Source organism: Perca flavescens, chromosome 13 (assembly GCF_004354835.1).
Source record: "Perca flavescens isolate YP-PL-M2 chromosome 13, PFLA_1.0, whole genome shotgun sequence".
Classification (NCBI taxonomy): Eukaryota; Metazoa; Chordata; class Actinopteri; order Perciformes; family Percidae; genus Perca; species Perca flavescens.
Window position 1 is genome coordinate 12144643 of NC_041343.1, and position 24098 is coordinate 12168740.

A 24098-nucleotide genomic window follows, 5' to 3' on the forward strand; every position below is an offset into this window, starting at 1 on the left:
TATTGTAATATAAACGGTTTGCCAGGTTGGATGTCTATACTAGAAAATGGGGAAAGGACCTGAACTTTCTGGAGGGCTCCTAAGAAGCTTTGCGCAGGGGACCTTGATGGTGTTTTAAGCCCCCAACGTCTTCTTCCAGGCAGCGCTGCGACTGTCGACTTCAAGGCACCTAACCTTAACCATAACCATTGCTGCCTGGAAGGCACTAGGAAGGCTTAAAACACAGATAAACCGCTGGGGAGAGACACCTATGATGGGCTTATGGTGTTGTCATTTATACATATGTTTATGGTTTATTGTCTACTTTGTTGAATGGTCTGAAATATTGTAGTGCACACAGTCCTGTGTCATCTTTTCTTGATTTTTGTCTGGGTGGGTGCTGATGACAAAGGTGGGGGGGAGGGGGGTCATATTGTAAGTTGTATGTTTTGTTTGTTGCTAAAAATAAAAATAAATTGTTAATCACAAAAAAATAAATAAAATAGGCACATAGGCACTTCAAAAGGCACTTGTGCTTGTCGTCTGTTGATGCAGGGCCGCTGGGGCAAAGTGCATAAGGGTCGGTGGCACGGCGAGGTAGCTATCCGACTCCTTGAGATTGATGGGAACAATCAGGACCATCTGAAGCTCTTTAAGAAGGAGGTGATGAACTACAGACAGACCAGGCACGAGAATGTGGTCCTCTTCATGGGGGCCTGCATGGCTCCGCCCCACCTAGCCATCATCACCAGGTGAGAGCAGAAATATCAAACACACCTCTGAAATAGGGCTGTGCAATTAATTGAATTATGATGATTTCAGCTCCTAGCGATCACAAAAAAACAGAGTAATCGAGAAAAAAATGATTATTTTGCACATCACGTTTTGCAAATAAACTCTTATTTTGTCTAGTGTACTGAATGAAAAGAAGGGGGAAAGTATTAAGGGAAATTTCACAGTTTAAAGTGTTTTCACTGTTGATTTTTGTAACTGTTTTCAGAATCAGAAATACTTTTCAGAAATACTAATTATTTTTGTTACCACTCCAGGTATACAAACAACAAATAAAAACAACATATATTATCAAAACTTTTAACATATATAATAAAAACAAATATACAGTAATAATATATAAAATATGAAATGTACAGTGTTAATGTGCAAATAGCGCAATAAAAAAGAGAAATGATTGTCTATGTTGAGATGATTTTAGTGCAATAAAAAAGAGAAGTGATTGTCTATGTTTGAGATGAGATGATTACAGAGAGGGGGGGGGTGTGACTCTCTGAGGGAGGTGTTGTAAAGTTTAATGACCACAGGCAGGAAAGATTTACTGTTTTTTTAATTTAATAATTGCCACTTCTTTCCACAAGTCAATGAGTGATTGTGTTAAATAATCGTGATTTCAATATTGACCAAAATAACGGATTATGATTTTTTTTTTTTTTTTTCATAATAGAGCAGCCCTACTCTGAAATAATTTTAATCTTCAATTGATTCTTTTCTTCTCTCTCCCCACAGTTTCTGCAAAGGGAGGACACTATATTCAGTTGTTCGAGACACTAAGAACACTTTGGATATTAATAAGACAAGACAAATTGCTCAGGAGATTGTAAAGGTATTTTCTTTTCTTCAATATGTATTCAAACCTCTCATTGATGAAGCCAAGTTTCATGTCCACGAACTTTCATTATAAGAAACAGAAAATCTGTAATATAACAAAGCCAAATATATTGAAATTATATTGTTTATTAAATCATTTTTTATTTCCTTTCTGCTTTCTTTGTATATAATTAATTTCCCAGAAGTATGTTTTCAATTCAGACCAAATCTTTATGTGCATGAAAAACCAATGCCACAGCAAAAAGACTGAAACTGTCACTTTGTCTTCCGACACAGGGAATGGGCTATCTGCACGCTAAAGGCATTGTTCACAAAGACTTGAAGTCAAAGAACGTTTTTCATGATACCAATAAAGTGATAATCACAGACTTCGGGCTGTTTGGGATCTCGGGAGTTGTTCAGGAGGGGAGGTAAGAAACGTCACTCCAGAGGCCTTAAAAACATAACCTCAGCAAAAGTGCTCTTCACACCACACTGCTATTACCTGGGGAGGTCCAGTGATTTGTAATAATTGCTGCAGTCCACAGTGGCTCCAGTCCTGCAGGTATTTCCCTTTTGCAAAGGCTGAACTCGGCTGATTTTAAAATCGGAATACTTTCCAGCACACCCTTTTCTTTTTTTTTTTTTTTTTTAAGTACATTTTGAACACAGCTTGCTAATGTTATACTCCCTTTGTGTATGGCTTCATGAATAGCTTTTGTAGACAGAAGTTGGAGATAGACTGCATTTAGTTAATGCATTTTCCACTCCATTTAATGCATCTCTCTACTCAGATTTTCCACTCCATTGATTTGTTAATGACTAATGTGTACCCTCTTTTATTTAATTTTTTTTCTCCAGGCGTGAAAACAAACTCAAACTTCCACATGGCTGGATTTGTTATCTCGCACCAGAGATTGTGCGCAGGATGAGCCCAGGTAACAACGAGGACCGCCTTCCTTTTTCCACCGCAGCAGATGTGTATGCCTTTGGGTGAGTTCTGCACGCTCATCTTTGTTAAACACTGTTGTGTCACACCTGTTTGTGACTAAAACAAGCTTACTTGACTGAGCGAGTTTACCATTTGACAGAATGATCATACTTATTATTTTTTCCCTTTTTTAAGCACCATTTGGTATGAGCTTCAAGCTAGGGACTGGCCAATCACCAACCAGCATGTAGAAGCTACCATCTGGCAGGTGGGGAGCGGAGAGGGCATAAAGAAGGTCTTGGCGGAGATCAGCCTCGGCAAGGAGGTCACTGTGAGTTCAAACACAAGCACAAGTGTGTCAGTCTTTAAGAAAATGTTGTCTTGTTTGTCTTTTTGTTCTGCTTGTATAATAGTGGCAAATCCTCAGCCGTGCCCTAGTGATGGAGTGATGTGAAGATGTTGCAAAACGTTTTATATCGATCGTCATTCGTAGTCCCCAGTCCAGCGAGTGTAGGGGTGGGGAAAAAAAATCGAAAATCTAATGTATTCTGATTTGTTTGCAACGATTTTTAAAATCAATTCTTTTCCCTTGAATCAATATTTTTGATGTATTTTTTTAACTAACGATTCACCTAAATATTTTTTTGTTTATACGGTAACGCCGACGGCAACTACATCATATCTGTTTCCAGCTAAACAGAACGAAAGCCGATGCAGACTACCCACGTTATGTACTTCTATACAAATCAAATAAATGTCAGACTGACTGACTGACATGTGATGTGCATTCTTCTTAGAAAACAATTAGTTTTTAGAAATGTCTAATGATATATTGTCTCTAGAAGTTTACTATTCAACTTTAGTTTTTTTGTTAAATTAGGAAAAGAAAATCACAATACTCAATACTGTCGAATCGCTATACTTCTAGAATCGCAATAAATGAAAATCGCAACACAAATTCAATAGGCACCCATGTATGGTGAAAGAATTGAATCGGGTCAAAAGCGTTTGGTCCCAGCCCTAAGTGAGTGCATGGCTCAGTGGGTTGCCAGGTGCATTGACTCCGAGTGGTTTGTCGTCTCAGGAGATCCTCTCTGCCTGCTGGGCGTACGACCTGAGAGACAGACCCACCTTCACCCAGCTGGCCGACATGCTTGAGAAGCTGCCCAAACTCAACCGCAGGCTCTCCCACCCTGGACACTTCTGGAAATCTGCAGAGTAGGTATCCAGAAATAATGGACGATGTGAAGACACTGGACTCGTTGGGGAAAAAAAAATTATTATATATATATATATATATATATATATATATATATATATATATATATATATATAATTTTTTTATATATAATGGCTTGTCAGTGAGGCTCCTATTAGTCTTTGATTCCAAACTCTACAAACAATATGGGACTGAAGCCTTCAGGGGTTAGGGTTACTGAGTCTTATTATAAATGACATTCATGAATGGATATTTGTTTGATATATTTTGAAAATAACACAAGTGAAATAGGTTAAGTAGTTCATAATTTCTGTTCACCATCGCACGTGACCTAAATACGCTCTGTCACTGCACCAAGGCATAGCTCTTCTCAGCTCTGCTGTTGTTCGCCCTCTAATGAAATGTGAACCGTGTGGTTTATGTGTAAATGTGAATTGTAAAGTTTAATTTATTTATTGTCACCCAGCAGTCTTGACAATTGTCTCACGACGGAAATGGCTCCTTTTTGACAGAAAAATGTATCACACAAAATAACTGTAATTATGAGTGTAAGACTTATAAGAGTGATCCAAACTAATATAAAGTGATACATTGTATTTGTTTTCATTTTCTGTCCTTGTGCGTGTGTTAAACAACCGTAATTTTGTGAGACACATCACATGGAAGAGGTCAACTGTGTGATCCCTCACTTAATTTCTTTGTTCTCACTTTTCATCTAGCCATAAATACAGGCCATTTTGTGGCATAGCATCTGAAGTTGAGCATAGCTGTCCCAAGTGGGAAACAACCAAGTAAAAATGGAGTTAAATGCCTGCAAAAAACTAGATGTTGGAGAATTTTTGGACCTAAAAAGTCATGACCAGAAAATCTGGAAGAAAAAAAACATTTAGAACTTATTTTTCACATGTCCTCTCATGTATGTGGCAATAACTGTACATTTCTACACCAGAATGGATATTATCCTCTATTTTAGCAGACCAGCTTTTTCAGTTCCTGTTGCTACTCGCCATCTACACATTTGTTTACATAACTTCATTACAACTTTGCTTTCACATCATATTTCTCACTTTTTTTCCGCTTTTATTTATGATTTCCTTCTTCTTTTTTTACAAACTTCCAACCCGTAGTAAACTGCTTCACTATCAATCCTATATAGTTCGATGAAAATACAAATGACTTAAATAGGTCCGCTTGGTCATAAAATGATGAAATGAATTGTAAAACAATTTGTTGATTGAACTCACACAGCCTGACCTGTTTTTATGTAGTGAATGTCCTTTAACTAATATACGTGTGTGTAATGTCTCGCTGCTTTTCAAATGATGCTTTCTCCACTGTAAAGCCGTTCCACTTTCACTAACCGTCTAACGTTTGTGTTTTCCCTTTGCTCTTTTCCCTCTTTTCTTTTTCTCTTGTCTAATCTAGGTTGTAGCAGTCACTCTGAAACATAAGCAATGCAAAACAAAGCCTGGGTCTGCCTTGCATGCTCCTGTATCCTTAACTCTTGCAGGATTGATCAAAGCATTGCCTCTGCCTGAAACAGACACCGCTTCCACTAATCCACAGTCTGATCTTCCATGTCTAACCGTTGCGTTTTTTTGTTGGGAAGAGAGGATCGGTGGAGCAAGGTGTGGCAATGGGGTGTGGTTGAGGGGGGAGGGGGGGGGGTTGGGGTTGGGACACAGCTGTCGTCCTTCACGCTTTCCCTCCTTTGGTCTAATATGTCTTTGCCTTCCTTTTGGTTTTGTTCTGTAATGTTGTTTGGGGACTCTGAGGCTTGTGAATAACTGACTTGTGGTGTCTGTGCTGAGACTGACTGGTGTGCTGTGGTCTGTACCTGCGGATGGCTGCCATGTTCTCGGCCTGCTCACCTTCTCTGTGCTGCTGTGATGTGGTTGTTCTCGCCGGGGCCTTGACCACATGGCTCTTTTTCTCTCTGAAAAACACACACACACACACTCTGCTGGACATAAAATAGACCCTACCACCAAATGGACCAATTCATTTATCGGTGTTTTCCCTGAGAGGTTTACACACGTTTGCAGGCTGAGTGACGTGCTCGAACCAACTGCCTCTCTGCTCCTCTCTCTCAGCTTTTAATGGTTGCGTGATGGCATGTGCAGAGATGGTCACCAGCCCATGTCTAGACACAATATGCACTTTGTCAACAGGAGAAAAAAATAATCATGAACTCTTTTTGTTGTTGTTGTTGTTGTTGTTTAGTTTGGTTTTGAATAGTCATATTTGCAGTGTTTTTTTGTTTTTTTTCCTTCAGGAGGGTCTCAAAGGGTTGGACAGTGTGATATGCTCACTTGTTGTCTTTTTGGAGTATAACCTGGTAAATTCACTGTTTATTGGATGCATTTGAAAACAGGGCACTGATGAAGACTTCTGTAGGCTAAACAGCTGAAATGAAAAGACACAGGTGAAATATTCCCTTCATCATTCACAATCCACATGGGAATAGAATAATGCTGGCTATTTCTAAGACTTTTTTTTTTCTTTAAATAATAATGTCCATCCATTGAAGTGTAAAGTGCACCTTATAAGAATATGAGTTATTTAGAAAGATCTGTCTTTCAAGAAGTTGAGTGATTTCATTTTCTGCTCAAAAAAATATATAAATCAGGAACCTGGCGCAAGTGTCCTATATCTTCCTAAAACATTACCTCTTGTGCGCGCTTGTGTATACTGTTTGTGATTGCTGGCTTCAGTTAGAGTGCTTGTATTTATATGTTGTGTGTGGGTGCACGTGTGACTGACTGAGCGTACCGTGTTGGAATACGTAGGGTTGGTTTTTGTGAAAGACTGCAGTAAATGTTGTGTTGCAAATCCAATGGTATGTAATGTACATACATTATTTAATGTAAAGCAAATGAACATGATTCTTCTAATATTTGTAAAAACATTTTATATGTAAAGTACATCACGGAATTTTTGAATAGGTACTGCTATGACTATTACAGATGTGTATATATATTTATATTTTTTTCATGTATAAAATACTGTATAAAAGCTGTACAATTTTTTTTTTTTTTTTTTTTTTTTTTTTTTTAGAATGGGCCAATACATGTTTTTTATGTTATTGTAAAAATTCATATTTTTGTATTGCATGTGACTACCATTCTGTACACGCAGTTTCTGTTTTCATCCATGAAAGACAATAAAATGAGGCTTGTCATGTAACAATAGAGTGGACCCAGTTATTTTACTGTTGCAATGCAGTTATTGCATTCCTGGCAGTATGGGGCTACAGTAGAACTGATGTATCCTGAGACTAATTTAGTTTCTCACTTCCAAACGAGATTTATAAATGCTCGATAGTACGTTCTAGTTCCAGTTGTTGGATTTCACTTACGTACACTGGGTGTGCACAGTGTAGAAAAACCAAAGAATCATGAGCTTTTACTGAGATTTCCGTTTTATAAAAAGAGAAAAAATGCAGACTGTCATAAGAAATGCCATCAAAATATGCAACTTAAATCAATTTGTGATTGTGCTGAGTTGATTTGGCTTTATCCAAGAAAAAAATAAAATACGAATTATAAGTCAGAATTGTTAAGACTGGGTCAAAGATGGGCAGCACATGCATATGTGGATTCAAAGCATACGTTTATTTTCAGTACAACAATAATTCCAGATTTTACAAACCAATCAATGGGGAAAGTTAGAAAGATCATTGTAGGAAGAAGAGTGAAAAGGCTGTATATTATGAAAATGAAAAGGCATCAGGCTTAGGTTTCATATAGGGATACACCGAATCCAGATTTTTGGGGTTCGGCCGAATACCGAATCCACTGGTTAAGATTCTGCCGAAACCGAATACCGAATCCTACTCCCATCCTCAGTCCATTAACACAGTAAGCACATTAATGAAGTAAACAACGTCCACAGCCTCTAAAATAGTTAGATCTAACCACTTAATGTTGAATTTACACTCTTTTATTTTTTTATTTTTATTTTTTTATTTTTTTCTGTGACTGGCCTTCCTTTGCCGTACCTGGGGTTGCTGCGTTTTGGCTGCTGTCTGTGGATTCATTCATGCACAGCTCGTATTCTTTCGGATGTTTCATGCGCAGGTGTTTTGGCAGTGGCGATGTTGTGTGTTGTTTGGGGTCCTTGCCGCCGCGGGACAGGTCGGCATTGCGAGTTGGGGGTGTGGCGTTTTGGCAGGGGGTGCTGCCGGGCGGCGCTTTTTCTGCTTGCGAGTTCCATTTTCTTTTGACTTTCTCACAGCCTACTGCATTGAACGGTCCTCCTACATTACGTCGACCAGCGTAGTGCGCACAGTGCAAGTGTAGGGTTCAGTTCGGCAGAAACCGAACCCCGTCAAAAAGCCCAATATTCGGCCAAATCCTGGATTCGGTGCATTCCTAGTTTCATGTCCCTAAAAGGTCCTGCTTGAAAAGTTTATCCGCTGCAAACCGTAAAACTGAAAGAAAGTTTTGTCAAAGCTCATTTGAGTAGGTTACGAAGACGCTTGTAGCAGCTGTGTAATGTTTAAATTCTCAGTTTGCCTCTAGGTGGCATAAAAACCCAACAGAAAGTAAGTCATCTTCAGACTTTGTGTTCTGAACTGGGCTGTTTTTTGTTTTTTTTTTATAATAAAAGCTGTGCACATTTTACATTAAGTTTGCTCATATCTTTTTGTGGCATGGTATGCTTTTTTTTCATGTGTGTATTTGTGCAATGTTCAGGTGTGAAAGAGTAATCATTCTTTAACGTAGAACAGCTGAATCAGTTAACAGGAAAATGAGCTACTATCTCCTAAATCTGGAAACCGCTTGAACTTGTGAGATTGTCAGCTAAAATGTCTGAAGCTGTTCCAGAACAATGGGGGGTGATTCACAGTGCATTTAGGAAGACGTCTCTGCATAACAGCATATTATCTGGTTCGAAACAGATTCACTAGTAGTCAGTTAAGTACATAAGACTGCTTGCATCTGCATTGTCCAAATCTGGCTTGGATATTTTATTGATTTTTTTTCATAGTTGTAGTTTATAGCAGAACAGTACGGACTGTTGGCATAGGCAATGCTTTATAAGCTTCATTAAAAAAATAAAATAAAAAAAAGCTGTCTGCCTTGTTTTTCTCACTTTTGTGCTTATGCAGCTTTTAAGCCATGACTATCAAACATTTTTAATATGAAGCCTTGGGAGCTGTCAATAAAATGATAAATGCTGCTTGCATCCAGTCCTTGAAACCTTTTATTGTAAAGGATGCATCCTAAGTGTGGCTATGACTAGGAAGAATGATGGATTGATTTCTGCATACTGGTATCAATCCAGCAGAAAAGAAAGGACCTTATATCCTGGCTGCTGATGCACTGCAACCAAAAGCTCTTTGACTCCGACTGGTACTGGAGCTCATGACCAGCATTTGGTAGGAGGAAACTGTTTCCTTTGCTGGGAGGCCAGACACAGAATGTCCTTTCTTCCCTGCATGGCAATCAAAGCAAATAACAATTAGTCATTTGTTTGTTTTTGTTATGTGCTGTTACCGAATTCTGGGCCTGAGGAATATTGATATGTTCAGAACCAATGCATGTAATTTTCCTCTCCATCTACACTATAACATTGGGAAGATAACTTATGACAACTTAACTAAGGACATTTGCTCAAGTACTGTACTTAAGTACAAATTTGAGTTACTTGTACTTAGGGTTGGGTATCGTTTTTTTTTTTTTCGATTCCGGTGCTAAATCGATACTTTTAAAACGGTGCCGGTGCCTAAACGGTGCCTGAACCGGTACTTTTCAATAAAGTAAAAAAAAAAAAGAAAAAAAAAAAGGGTAGCCTAGTAAACAACAGTCAGTGACTTGTTTATTGCTAAGGCCATGGTCAAAATTAAAGATTTAATAATAATGTAATAACTATAACAATAACTTATTTCACCAGTAAATTGCTGTTGAACCCCAGATGGGAAAAGGGTATTTTACAATTACTGTGAATGCACCACGAGGCTACCTGTTTTAAGTGAATCTGTGTTGTTTAATTCCGACAATGGCAGCTGCAGGTGAACGCACCGTCTGTGTTGTTTAATTCCGACCATATAAACATACTGTATATCTATGAATTGCGACAACGGCAGCTGCTGCGCAGACTGTTACATCCCGCTGTACAGTCACACTTTACACTGTTTAACGTTAGCTGTCAGCATTTTAACCGTGATTAATCCAGCTGCTAGCTAAAGGTAGGCTAACGTTACATGCTGTCAGGTGTAGTGTAAAGTTGAGCACCGAAATGAGGTACCGAAACTTTCGTTCTTATTCGGTCTCGTTACTACCGTTTACGTTGGCACCGAGTTTCGGTACCCAACCCTACTTGTACTTTACCTGAGTCTTTTCATGCCACTTTCTACTTCTACTCCAATACATTTCAGAGAGAAAAATCATACTTTTTACTCCACTACATTAATCTGACCGCTTTAGTTACAAATTAAGATTTTTGCACACAAAACAAATGTAGTTTATAAAATGTGATGTTTTATTACAAATTAAACTACCCAATAATCTACAGGCCTAGAAGTCCAGCTGAAATGATCAGACCCTTTAACACAGAACTGTTTGGATCGTTTCTAAAATGCAAGGATTTTTCAGCATTGAGTTCTTTTACTTTTAATACTTTTAAGTATATTTTCCTGTTGATACTTACATACTTTTACTTGAGTAACATTTTCAACGCAGGATTTTTACTTGTAACAGAGTATTTTTACAGTGAGGTATTAGTAATTTTACTTAAGTAAAGGATCTGAATATGTCTTCCACCACTGAACCTAGTGTACTACTGGCAGCATTGTGCCCTGGACTGCTCTTAGCCTCTCTGCTCATCACAGTCGATAAAATGTCATAAATTGTTTCAGAAGATTGCTGTGCTCGAGACAAGGAAATTCGAGCTGGAAAAGTCTTCTGAACTCCACGACACCCAATGTCTTCTGCCGGCGAGTTAGTTAATCAGAATTCATCTCTAAGACTGGTTTCCCACACAGGGCAAGATTTATGGATTCAGTTCAGCCAACTTTAGAAAAAAAGAGAAAATTCAAGTGATGAGTAAGCACTTCAAAATGAATCCAATTATTCTACATGTGGGGGCCCGTGATCTGAAGATTTAGTTGAGCTGTTTAATTGTCTGGACAAACTGGGGGCCCAGATTTTTTATTAGTGGACCACTGCCAACGGTCAACAGAGGGATCAACAAGTTAAGCAGACTTTTAGGATGCAACACGTGGCTCAGCCAAACCTGCGGACTGATAAAAGGATCAATTCTATTGATAACTTCAATCTGTTCTGGGGACGCAGGCATCATTTCCAAGCAGATGGCCTCCACCCATCGGCCAGGCCATAGACGATGCACTCTGACACACAGCAGCCTTCGTCAGCATGTTGATAGTCTATATCCACGACGTTCCACTTCCGGGATTGTTCCGGTGCCGACGGAAATTCAGCCGGATGTCCTTTACCTTCCGCTTTCATTGTGTTGGAATTTTAAACTGCGGTGGATTTTTGAGGACTATGGTTGACTGCTCCTCAGATCTCTGCCGGGTAAATCCAGACAGCTAGCTAGACTATCTGTCCAATCTGAGTTTTCTGTTGTACGACTAAAACAACTTTTGAATGTACACGTTCCACCAAAACAAGTTCCTTTCCGAGGCTGTTTTTCAGCGGCACCGTGGCTCTGCCCGGTGCTTAGCACCGCCCATGACGATTGGGATTGGTTTAAAGGTCCCATGGCATGAAAATTTCACTTTATGAGATTTTTTAACATTAATATGAGTTCCCCCAGCCTGCCTATGGTCCCCCAGTGACTAGAAATGGTGATAGGTGTAAACCGAGCCCTGGGTATCCTGCTCTACCTTTTGAAAAAATGAAAGCTCAGATGAGCCGTTCTGGAATCTCCTCCTTATGAGGTCATAACAAGCGAGGTTACCTCCCCTTTCTCTGCTTTGCCCGCCCAGAGAATTTGGCCAACCCATGAGAAAGAGATTGACATCATGGCTTTCAAATGAGCAAAGTGGCAGTTGGTCAAGGCCACACCCCCACCATCCACCTTGCCCCCCCCCCCCCCCCTCTCTCCCCCTCAATAGCTACAGACACAGAAATGGCATGTTTTGAGGAAAGCTCATTGTGGGCTCTAGTGGCTGTAATTCTGCACCCAGGCTGAATTTTGGGAAAGAGACTTCAGATACAGTATTAGGGGACCACTAAGGCCTATAGAAAAGCATCCAAAGAGCACCATGTCATGGAACCTTTAAAGAAATGCCAATAAACCAGAGCACGTTTTTCTTCCATCCTGGAATGCTGTGTGGAATAGCCAGACCCTCCTCCGCAGCGCTGTGGAGGAAGGTCTGGCAAAGTGAGACTGACATGTTGACAACCAGCTCATTCTTCTAAGTCTTCCTCCCTTCACTCTCCACTCCCACTCTCTCCACTCTAACGCTAGCATTAAATTCACCCCTGAGTCACTGTCTTATTCTAATAATGTGCATCTTATTTTATTGCCTTGTTTTTCCTTTTATATCTTTTCTTAATGCCTTTCTGCCTTATGTACACTGACACTTTGAATCGCCTTGTTGTTGAAAGGTGCTATACTAATAAAACCTATGCCTAAACTGTTAACGTTGTTAGTGACAAATGGGACTTTCCATCACTCATGGGAAGATGTGTGGGGCTTTTGAGATTAAGTTAGCCTACTATTCTCAGTTCCTCTCAAACATATTTAGCCTGATTTCTGCTTCATCAAATTAATTAGCATCAAGGGCAGAGGCTGAATGAACACTCGGAGTTACCAATTTGTAAGTGCATTGGAAAATTATTGAAACGTTTTTCTATTCAACTTGTATATAAAACACAGGCACTGAACTACTTTTTTCTTCTTCAGACAGACCTAAAACAGTATGTTCAGTAGATTTATTCAACGTCTGTGGCCACTACCAATGTGATGAAAGATAACTGACTTTGAATAGCAGTGCCTTGCAAATAAAGCAACTTGTGTGGTGAAGTACAACAGCGAATCAATTAGTTGCATTTTAGAAGTCAGCCACTGTCATTTATAACACCACTTATGAGAGGCTTTTACACATTTAATCTCCACACTTCTGTCTGAATAACAATATGCTGTCCAATATTATTATTTCATTATACGTTTTTATTATGCGTTTTATTATAACAATGGTCATGTTGATGAGAACTGATATTTGGTGTCATTGCCTTAATGACAGAAGCACAGCAGATTGACCAGCAGTGTTATACACTCCAGGGTATTTAGCTCCATACCTGCAAAACAGATGCTAATTGGAACATTGAGGGTGTTGATTGACGAAATGAGTTTGTTAGCTCCTGTCTTGCGTGTTGCTAGTGTCATATGCAGGGATGAGGCAACTTGTCAAATCAAGCAAGTTACAAGTGCAGGTGCAGACACACAGCAGAAATGACCATAAATCACACGGGAATCAAACTTACAGTTACAGAGGAAACAAGAAGGGGAACTTTATAAAATAAATACACTTGCAATCAATGCAAATCAACGATATTGTGTATTTCGCTCTGTGAACAGATGTTGAACAGGGCTTTTTTACGTATTTGCTTAACATCTTTATGTGGGTGAGGTGTCAAAACGCCTTTTCTTGTTGATACGTGACATTAAACGTGGACTATAACTAAAGTAATCTGTGAGCAATTGGGGCTTGGATGGAAATAAATTGATGAAGAAAACGGATGTATGCATGTTTAGTCTAATCATATACCTAAACCCACATCCGTGGACGCCGGTGAGAAGACAAAGTTATTATAAACTATGCAAGAGATGAAATAGCATGTTAGCATGTTCGTTTCCAAAAATAGATACCTTTCACAAGTCTTAAAGGCTATACCATTTCAATAAAAAAAGAATTGTGCAAATTGCAGCTTTACTGCTTGTATTAAAATCATGCAATTTCTAACTTTGGTGCAGATTGTGGGTTGTGTTGGGGGCACTGTTTGTACATGTTATTTTTACTCACAGAACTAAAGCCAGAAATGGCTAATAACCTTAAATAAAATAGTTCATGATCAATTAGTTAGAACTATTTTACCATAAGTAAGCTACTCAGTGAGTATTTAGGATGGCTGAAACTTTTTATAGCCTGCTGCACGACAGATGTCTACATGACCAGTTACAGCATAGAACAGAAAACCAAAAACCACTTCCTTTTCTAATTATAATCCAAATAGAGAAGTAAGAACAAGACAGGCAGATGAGTGTGCCATTGATTTGGACTACTGGCATTTGACATTGTTCCTTCATACATCGCTCATCTCTTTTCACTTGCAGCACGTTAGGGACATATTTATTTATACAAAACCGTATTCTTCCTGGAACTACATCACCAACAATGTAAGTGACAGATTGCATTAACACATGCTTTTATTTTGAAACCTGTAAACCGTAAGAAATGGACCAAGGAATAATTAGAAGGAATAAGAAGAACAAATATGTGCGGACATCTGTATTCAGTGTTGTTGTATGGTTCTGTTCTAAATGGTACAGATGATGATAATTTGTGATGTTTTTGCAATTTTAGAATACTTTAAAGATAGCCCTGTACATTATGAAATATACAGTAAACTGTTTTAGGGTTAAAATCAATTTAAAAGGCGTTTACATCAGTTTCAAGAACAATTTACAATCATGTATTCACAAGTATGTCCTCAAAATGAAAGAAATATGATAAGGGCTACTGAAAACTGAAATGCATAAGTAATACATCTGAACTAATCACTTATTCTATGGGAAAACTATGGAGGGGAATTTTAGAACAAACAATACAGGCACCTTAGCTCATAAATTCAAAGCTTATTCAATTAAAGGATTAAAGAATTATTAGGTTAAAGGATCATTCAAATTACACATAAATTACAGTACATTGCTACTGACCAATTTCTAACCATGCTTTAGTTTTCTTTTTAAATATTTAAAGGGCAGCAGCTGGTTCCCGTATACAGTACTGAAATGAATTTGCTTGAGATCCGTGGAGATAATGCGTCACACTTGATTGGACATCATTTTCTGTGACTTAGGGTAGTTCAGTTGCAAGTCAGACCTTCAGCACGCAGGTCTTTCAGACCAACATACATTTTACACTAACAAGAAATTCAATGGCAACTAAACGCTCATTGTGATGGATTAACTTTTCAATCTTTGCCAGGTTCTTTTCATACTGTACATGGCTGTGTAGAAGAAAATAATCCATTTAGAAATCAAAGAAATCCTTATATTGTTTTGGAAAATGGTTACAAGTAATCTAAAGTATATGAGATTTTTAGTGGTGGGAGTAGGCAATAGCAGTATACAGTGTGGACATACTCTGTTACAAGTAAAAGTCCTGTATTCAAAGTTTTACTTCAGTGAAAGTACATAGGTATTATAATCAGAATATAGTCAAAGTACCGAAAGTAAAAGTACTCATTAGGCAAAATGGCCCGTTTCAGAATCCTATACGTTATATTAATGAATTATAACTATGAATGCATTTCATGGGTAAGCATTACTTAGTTGTTACCGTTGGTGAAGGTGGGGCTAATGTAACCTGAACTCTGCTGGGTAGCTTAATCTACAATATTGTAGCATTATTTGGTAACACTTTATAATAACCTTTAGTAATAAATGGTAAATTATTTGGTCAATATTTATTGACATTTTTGTACATTTTACAGACAAAAACAGTACAACAAGGCACATAACATAAAACAGAAAAGAGACCAAGGATCAAATGTAGTAGCTGTAGTACCCACAGTCATAAATCTGTACATCCATAGGTGTATGTTTACACGAAAAACATACCACCGTTGTTTATCTCAACACCGTATAGTACAGATGGCACACTACAGGCATTAGGAGAATGTTTTCTTATTTAGACAAAAAAAAAAAAAAAAAAAAAAAAAAAAAAAAACACCAGCTAGTTTTCACTCCAACCATCCACATCCATACTGTTATTCTCAAGGAAATTGAAGAAAACGCTTTTTATTGTGTAACTTATCTTTTCTAGAGCTAAGTAAAAAGTATTTCCCCTCAACCATTGCGATGTGCCACAAGGTGTGTCCAATTTCCATGAGCAAGCAATGAATCGTTTGGCTTCTAAAAAAGAAATATTCAGTAGAGACCTAACTTTGTTAGAGGTCATAAAGCTGTCTGGGTTGAGATTTAATAAGCATAATTTAGGGCTAAGGGGCACCTCCTCGCCAGTGATCTGGCTTGCCAGGTCCAACACCTTCCTCCAGAATGAGAGTATCTGTGGACACTCGCACATACAATGAAATAAAGTTCCTTTTTGGTCATTACATTTGACGCAGGTATCTGGTATGTTAGAATTAAAGCGATGCAATTTAGCTGCGGTTATGTATAATCTACTTATTCATTCATATTGCAATAGTTTGGAGTTAGTATTTGTGGATTGGGTTTGAGCTAGAGAACATGCTTTTGATCATTCCTCTTCTGTAATATTCTCCTGCAAGTCTGTTCTCCACACTTGTAGTAAGTTTTGTGATGACGCTTTAGACTTACTTACAAACAAATTGTACAGTAATGAAACCTGTCCCCTAATGAAAGAACTTCAGTGTGTAATCTTCCAGAATGGATCGGGGAGGAAGTTTCAAACTACTGACACTTCTAAGTAGCAGATATTTAAAAAAATGTTTTAAGGGAATCCCATATAGTAAATTGATTCTTAATTAAACCTAAGTTAATGGTTAATTTGACTGTTAACAGACAATTAAATGATTATTTATAATGTTTACTTATTATCAGTAATGCTTTATGTTATTTTAACAGTTTATTGTTGCACGGGTCACAACTTTTATATATTACATTAAGTATTTGTTAATGATTACCAACTGATTTGTAAACCTTTAAGAAAGCATTTGTGCTCACCTGGTGTGCCTATATACAGAGGCTCAGTCCTCGACGCAGTGGCCGTGGGTTTGACTCCCACCTGTGGCCCTTTGATGCATGTCATTCCCCCTCTCTCTCCCCTTTCATCCTTAAGCTGTCTTGTCATAATAATAGTCCCTAAAATGGCAAAAAAATATATCTAAAAAAAACAAACAGAAAGCATTTGTAAGCCATCAATAAACGTTATTTGGATGGCAAGTATAAAGTTGCAACTGATGATAATAACTCCTTGTAAATGGTTAATAAATACTTTGCAAAGCATGTGTAGGATACATATAAAATAACAAATTATAAAATTACAAATAATTACTAAACAAGATTGATCATCATTTCATTGTTTGTTCAAAGTAAAATAAGTATTAACTAAAGTTTACCGATACATGAATAGGAGTAAAAAGTACAATATTTACATTCAAAATGAAGTCGAGTGGAAATGTAATGTAACATAAAATGGAAAAAAATCTGTATTGTGCCTCAAAATTGTACATAAGTGCAACTAGAGTAAATGTCCAGTTACTTTCCACCATTGGCGACTAGGCTTAAACACAACAAAACACAACAAAAATGTGATTTTGGTTTGATTATGGTTGCCCCATAGATTAGATTGTTCTATGTCTGGGCTTCTACCTAATTCTCCTCAATGTATTAAATTTGTATTCCAGATCGTATTTGAAACCAAACTGCTATTCCATGTCTTTTCAGATACCAACATGAAGGGCCTCTTCTTCCTGTGTGCTCTATTGTGTGGAGCTCAAATATCAGAGCTTGGTACTGCTGGTAATGCAGATAATACCACACATTATACCAATTTTACAGCTTCAACAACCACATCCAAAGATGTTGCCACCAGTGTTGCCAGCACCACGCCTAATGCCACCACACCGTCACCTAAAATAGTCTCGGAATCCAAAACTCAGAGCACTTCACCTGACACAAAGCCTCCCATCAACACACTTCCCAGAATGTTTTCCAAGGAATGGAAGGAATGTCGTCTAACGCTCATGGTGTCTGGCGGCCTGATCATAGCCTGTACCATTCTGCTGCTTTCTGTTCTGGTGTTGTTATGCAAGGTGTGCCACTTGAGGAGGCGCATCAAGATGCTGAGCAGCAACGCTGACCTGATCAGCACCAATGATTACTGGATGGGAACTGCCAAGAAGAACAAAGAGACAGAAGCCAAAGAGACCACCGTGTTAATGTCTGACATCAATCAAACACAGGAGGAGATGGATAACGGTACCACCAAGGAAGAAGGAGAGAAGGTAAAGGAGGATGGACAAACAGGAGAGGAAGACAAGAAGGAGGTGGGAGACATGAGTGCCAAGAGTGAAGACGCTTCAGCTACACCTGTAACCGTTGATGAAAAGGCAGCCTCCTCAAAGCCACAAGAGGAGGCCATTGATGCCCAGTCCACCAACGCAGTAGCAGCCTCCTCCTCTGAGGGCACAGAGGAACCAAAGGATGGGGTGTAGAGTTATGTGTGTATGCCAAAGAGTTTCCTGTTTCAATTCCCTATAGTTTTTTTTTTTTTTTTTTTTTTACTACCCCTTTACATTAAATGAATGTTACTTCTTTCAGCAGCTTTTGCTTTACAGTAAGTTGCAACAACTGCGTGTGCTGCCAAATCTGTCAAACTGGGCACTGAGCATTTCTGGCTGAAAACAGTTGGTTTATACTGTATTTCTCGGTTATTTGTGTATATTGGAATATATTAATATTACCATGAATATCATGAATATCTGTGTCTTAACACACCTTACTCTTGTGATGTATATACATTTATGATGGATATGACAACAACCAGAGGAATAAAAGATAACATGACCTCAGTCTTGTATTTATTACTATGCAGCCATTCCCATTTAGTTGTGGCTGTATATCAAGTGTGCGTGTGTGTGTGTGTGTGTGTGTGTGTGTGTGTATGAAAGAGAAAGAGAGAGAGAGAGGTCTGCTTGATTAGCAAGCAGAGAATGTGCCTCCTCTAGGCAGTGCCACTCAACTCAGAAAGAACGCTCTCTTTCACCTCAGCCAGAGCTGACAAAGCCAAACAAAAAACCTTTTCAAAAACCCAATATGTGCTTGTTTCCGCCGTCTTTTGCAGATAATCGTTCATCTCCTTACTCTTGACGTCATGGTGGATGTGCACCCCTTCATTTAAAGTCTGGATACTTTGTCCCTTCTCTTTGCAAACCTTGCTGCAAATCCTGCTCAACTCTAATAGCAAGGAGGTGGAAAACACTTTGCAGAAGCTCTGGGTGTTGTGCAAGTTTAAAAATGGGATGCAGTAATATCAAATCAAAATATGTATAGCTATGTACTGGGGGTGTAGGCCGGCATGAGAGGAAAGTACAGAGTTGAGTTGAGTGAGGAAGTAAGGAGCACGTTGCAAAAGAGGTACTTTGTTCCATTTATATGACAACTGAACAAAGAGAAGTACAAAACGAATGATTCTCAACTGCTGTGGTTACATAAATCACAATGATATTTGTTATTAATTATTTTGTTAAATTTGCCGCATTTAACCCTGATCACCATCTGTATCGCTGTCCCTTAGAACCCAAGGTAAATAATGTGTGGCACAAGTGCAGCAATGCAGCTGCAGAATGGAGAGTTGCTAGTATTGCTGATGACAGGTAGGAAGCTGCAGTGGACTAGAGTCCTCTGCAATACATCTTGAATGTTTTTGTGGCAGTGTCTAAATTTACACAGGGAAAATAACACCCAATTACAGCACAGTGTTTCTTTGTAAGAGAATGCTTTAGAGAGGGATAATATTGATTTAGGTGATAACTGACGACAATCTAATTTGTTTTGAGTACAAACAGGACTGAAATCAGTCAATTAATCTAACCACAACAATAGTTGTCGCTTTAGATGCAGAAGTAAATCCTGAAAGCTGCCAGATAAGGGATCGAGGAGTTTTCTTTGTAGCAACCTTGTATGCAGGGACCCCTCCGTTATGCACTCCACCCCCACCCCCCCCCCCACCCCACACCCCCCCACCAATACCCCACCCCTCCCCGCTCACTTCCACAGCACAGAGTAAGTCCAGAGCCAGCAGTGCCTGATTGCGCTAACCCAAAGATCCATACAGGCAACATCAAACTCTCGGCTCTTCAAAGAGGACAAAAGGACCAGGTCAGCCTCAAAAAAGCCTGCACTGGACAAGTGAGCAAGGGTCAAATTCTATGATTGGAATTCAGGCATAGAACAAAAATTCACCTTCAGCAGAGCAGCAGCTGGTCCCGAGCTTGAAAGCAGGAGAGGGAAGAGGGGCTGTACGGCAAAAAGGAACAGAGAAAAGTGACTGGAATGATAAGATGAGAAGGTGAGTTATGGATACATTTATAGACTCTTTTTCTACACACACATTCTGCCACACCCTGGCTGACATACTGCAGTTTCAGCAGTGTAGAGATCCTGGCTGTGTCTTTGCCTGCCTTTGCACCAGCTGATGCATGAGTTCTCTGTGGAGTCGTTAATACAACCCATCTATTGAGCTAGTTCCCCTCCTCTGAGAGCATGGGACTGACTGCTCTGACAACCACTGATGACTGAACACGCAAACTGATGCCAGGGAGAATGACTACAGGGATTTCTCATCCTTTGTGATGAATGATATTCTTGAATAGACTCGAAATATCCCCTTGCAGATCAGGTCAATTTCAACCCGCTACTGATGATGCATATTTACAGTACAGTATGCACATTTCTCAAAAGGACACTGCTACAACATTTGTAAAAAAAACATTCCTGCTTGTTTAGGGAAGTCCGTTTGGCATGTGATGCGAATGGGAGTATCCACTAGCAGTGCAGTAATGTGCAGCAGTCTGTTTGGGTATTTACAGTATGCATGTGCCTAAGATGTGTGTGTGTGTGTGTGTGTGTGTGTGTGTGTGTGTGTGTGTGCGTGCGCGTGCGCGTGTTCTTGTGTGTGAGGGAGAGAGAAATTCTGACAGTGGGTGGAGCTTTATAGAAACGATGAAACAAGTTTTATTCAGCACAGCCCTCTGCAGTCACTGTGCTTCTCCTACAGATAGCAACATTCCCTGAATTCACTTTCCAAGCACACTGCAGGCATCATTTCACAGTATGCCTCAAGGAGTTAAAAGAGGATGCTGTGTAAGACAAACCCTAACATTCTCCTGTCCTGTCTCCCTATCTTTCTTTCAAACAGGCATGTTCTGCTGAAGCTCTCCCCTAATGAGGCCCTTCTGGAACTCCTGCTTGTGTTGTTGCTGGGGTTACATGCCCTGGCCGTGTGCCCCTCCATGTGCTTGTGCGGCCGCAGCCACAGGGAGGTAGACTGCTCATGCAGGGGTCTGAGACAGTTGCCCGATGGCCTGCAGCACAACATGCGCTCCCTCAACTTGTCCCACAACCGATTCCACAACCTGGACGGCCAGCTCACCGCATACACCCATCTCCGCTTCCTCGATTTGTCTCATAACCGGCTGAGCCACCTGCCCGCCGGCTTGCCCCGTTCCCTCTGGCAGCTCTACGCCGCCTCCAACCGCCTCCAGTTGCTGGACAAGAACGACACGGTCAACCAGTGGAATCTGCGACTGCTTGACCTCTCCAACAACAAGCTGGAGCGTGCCATCTTCATCAACAACACACTGATCAATCTGTGCACGCTCAACCTAAGCCACAATCAATTCTGGACTTTGCCCACCAACATGCCAGCGCACCTGGAGAATATTGACCTGTCCCACAACTTGCTTGTGAAGGTGCTGCCGGGCTCTCTGGACCGGCTCCTCAGAGTAACTCACTTCTATCTGCATGCTAACCGCTTTTCCACGCTGCCATTTGGAGTGTTGGACAAGATGACATCAATTCGAGTCATCACTCTGGGCGACAACCCTTGGGACTGTCACCTTTATGCCGACATCACCTACTTACTCTCCTGGACTCAGCACACCCCTGCCCGCGTCCTGGGCTGCCCCTGCCACACCCAGCCTGTCTGTGGAGGGGTGCGCCCTGGCAAGGCTGGAGGTTGGCACTTTGCTTCCTACAACCTACCCCCACTTGCAGCGAGTGGCCAGGACCTGAGCTCCATGCCCCCTGACACCAGCGTGACAGGGTGGTGGTACTCTGTTTCCGCTCTGCAAAGCACCCCACACACCCCCAAAGAGATCTTGAACACACAGCACGTCCCTTTCACAGCCACACCCGTGAGCATCTCCACCCTGCGACCCAGAAGCACAGGCACACACCTAACTATTAATCACCTCTCTGCATCTGCCACCGCAGAGCACATGCTCCGCACTGATTCCCATCTCATCTCTGGCACAAAGGAAGGCTCATCCATTGGCACTGACACATCCTCTTTTTCTGACACGAGCTTCATTACTGAAACATCCATTACGGCTGACATGACGGTGGCCTCAGACAGTTTCTTTACAACAGAGAGCCCCTCCATCCAAACAAAGAAGACAACCACTCTTCGCACCAGGAGTGTGAGGAGAAAGAATCAGTCCCATCCTAGCGGCATCAGCAACAGAAGCCCGACTCTTGCTATCTGCTCCTCGCTCCCTTTCCTACACAAGCTGGGCCTTCTTTCTGTCATTCTGCAACAAGTCCTCTGAAAGACAAACCCTATGAATTCACCGCACAAACAAATAGGGCACACACAAGACTGTTGACACCTGTAGTACTGTCATGGATTGTATATTACCAGCTTTTTTTTTAGCAAAAGGCCATTTACAATACAAATGTGTCATGACAAGTTTAACAATTCCTGCTATTCTGAATATGGTATCATCATCAACTTTTTATTCCAGACTCAAGGTCCATTCAAAAGACACAGACATGACATACAACATACATTAAAAAGAAAAAGAAACATATACAAAGAAATAAATGATGTATGATGTTACTTTTATAATAACTGGTTAAAAAGCAATGCATTATCTTTTCTAAAAACATTTTTTACAAGCCTCCACTTGAATAAAAAAAAAAACATTGTAATGCGTATAGCTAAGCACATGATGGCACTATACATTCAGGGACTAGTTTATTATGAATGTAGCCTGGTGCTCATCTGCAACTAAAGTCTACCCATTTCAATGCAGTCCAGTACCCATAATGATCTAAAAATGATTCTGTATGTTTTATTTTCCCCATTTCTTTTATTTATACTATTGGCAGGATCTGGCTTATGTTGCTTTGGTCATATTGTGGCCATATAATTTTTATTTTATTTTATTGCATTGGCTTTCAAAAAAGGTATTACACTCTAATATCTAAATCTTGACTTATTTTGATTCTCTTGCCTTTTTGCATAGATGTCCTTGACGACTGCCTGCTTGTTTCACGTAACAAACCATGTCACTTACCAGCTGAGGACAGGGTGTATGTTAGAAACTGGTCATGACAGGAAAAAACAGAGTTCTGTGGAGTGGAGGGGAAACAAATGGACAATGTTGCATCACTATCTTTAACAAAGTCTGAGTGCCAAGTACTGCTTCTGTATTTTGATCACATCTTAAACTTAAGTGTCCTTCATGATTCAGTGAAGCTCGTGAAAATGATCTGCATGGTGATTGAACGTTCCAGGAATGCTAACCTACTGCTATATTGCCGCAGAGCATAAAAGCACAGACATTCTCATCTTATTTATATGAAATGTTAAGATATTCCAATCTCGATTGCATTAAGAGTAGATAACACTGATGTGCCAGCCTATGGGTTTTTACATTTTAGATATACCTTTGAATATGGTACTGAAAGGTGCCAAAATGGTAGGAAAGGCAGCACAGCAAGAGGCATTTGATAGTTTAAGAAGAATGCAGTGCTAGTGAGTCACTTCTCCAAGGCAATTTATGTATGGTAGAAATAAAACTGATGAGATATTTACACCTTTTGATGATTGTTTGAAATTTTTTACCCTACATTTTTCTTTATCCTACACTGCAGGATTGTTTTTTTTTTTAACAGTGTTTTCACTAATAGCATCTTAGTGGAGAGTGGTCAACATCTATATATCCCATGCGTCTTTGACATAGGTGTCAGCCATAGACTGTATGGTGTCAGCCCTAAGGCTGAAGTTACAAGGAAAATATAAACAAGGTTATAGAAATCCAACTGATTAAACTAAGTGAGTTATTCAGCTACAACTGGCAGGCATAGATTTGTTTTCAAGTATATTTGTTGAGGGAAGGATTAGCCATCTTCACTACTACGTTTTCATTATCAAGCAGCGTTTAGACACAAAAATGATCGAAGAATTTTAGCTCCAGTAGCAGAACTGATGCTGTGTTCATGTAGTGTCGGACACATCGTAAAAACGAGTTTCCGAGTTGGCAAGATGAACGCCTTGCTGAAGTCGGAACAACAACTTGGGAACTCAGGAAATATTTTGGTGCCCGACTTGACATCATATGTGTCATTAACATGGCGGGCAAAACTAGATGTTTTATTAACATAAGAAACATTTTAAAT

At 39.7% G+C, this 24098-nt stretch overlaps 3 protein-coding genes across 6 annotated transcripts in view; all 3 read left to right on the top strand.

Annotated features, from left to right (window-relative positions):
- ksr1a (kinase suppressor of ras 1a) overlaps positions 1 to 6476 on the top strand; it is a 28749-nt gene extending 22273 nt beyond the window's left edge. For 3 of the 4 annotated variants that reach the window (XM_028596177.1, XM_028596179.1, XM_028596180.1), the window contains 7 exons: positions 535 to 731; positions 1501 to 1597; positions 1879 to 2012; positions 2443 to 2574; positions 2708 to 2843; positions 3597 to 3730; positions 6106 to 6476. In XM_028596177.1, coding sequence (XP_028451978.1) covers positions 535 to 731; positions 1501 to 1597; positions 1879 to 2012; positions 2443 to 2574; positions 2708 to 2843; positions 3597 to 3730; positions 6106 to 6133 — 858 coding nt within the window. In that variant the 3' untranslated portion in view covers positions 6134 to 6476. Of the gene's footprint in view, positions 1 to 534; positions 732 to 1500; positions 1598 to 1878; positions 2013 to 2442; positions 2575 to 2707; positions 2844 to 3596; positions 3731 to 5156; positions 5367 to 6105 lie in introns of those variants that run through there. The other variant, XM_028596178.1, reaches the window with a different exon arrangement.
- A 7477-nt stretch (positions 6477 to 13953) lies between these two features.
- On the top strand, positions 13954 to 18480 carry LOC114567184 (uncharacterized). The gene is made up of 2 exons (XM_028596146.1): positions 13954 to 14102; positions 17358 to 18480. The coding sequence occupies exon 2, from the start codon at positions 17366 to 17368 to the stop codon at positions 18125 to 18127; it is 762 nt and encodes a 253-aa protein (XP_028451947.1). The 5' UTR covers positions 13954 to 14102; positions 17358 to 17365; the 3' UTR covers positions 18128 to 18480.
- Positions 18481 to 19975: 1495 nt separating this feature from the next.
- LOC114567009 (oligodendrocyte-myelin glycoprotein-like) lies at positions 19976 to 22243 on the top strand. Its single transcript, XM_028595900.1, has 2 exons — positions 19976 to 19983; positions 20833 to 22243. The coding sequence occupies exons 1-2, from the start codon at positions 19976 to 19978 to the stop codon at positions 22241 to 22243; spliced, it is 1419 nt and encodes a 472-aa protein (XP_028451701.1).
- Positions 22244 to 24098: the final 1855 nt, after the last annotated feature.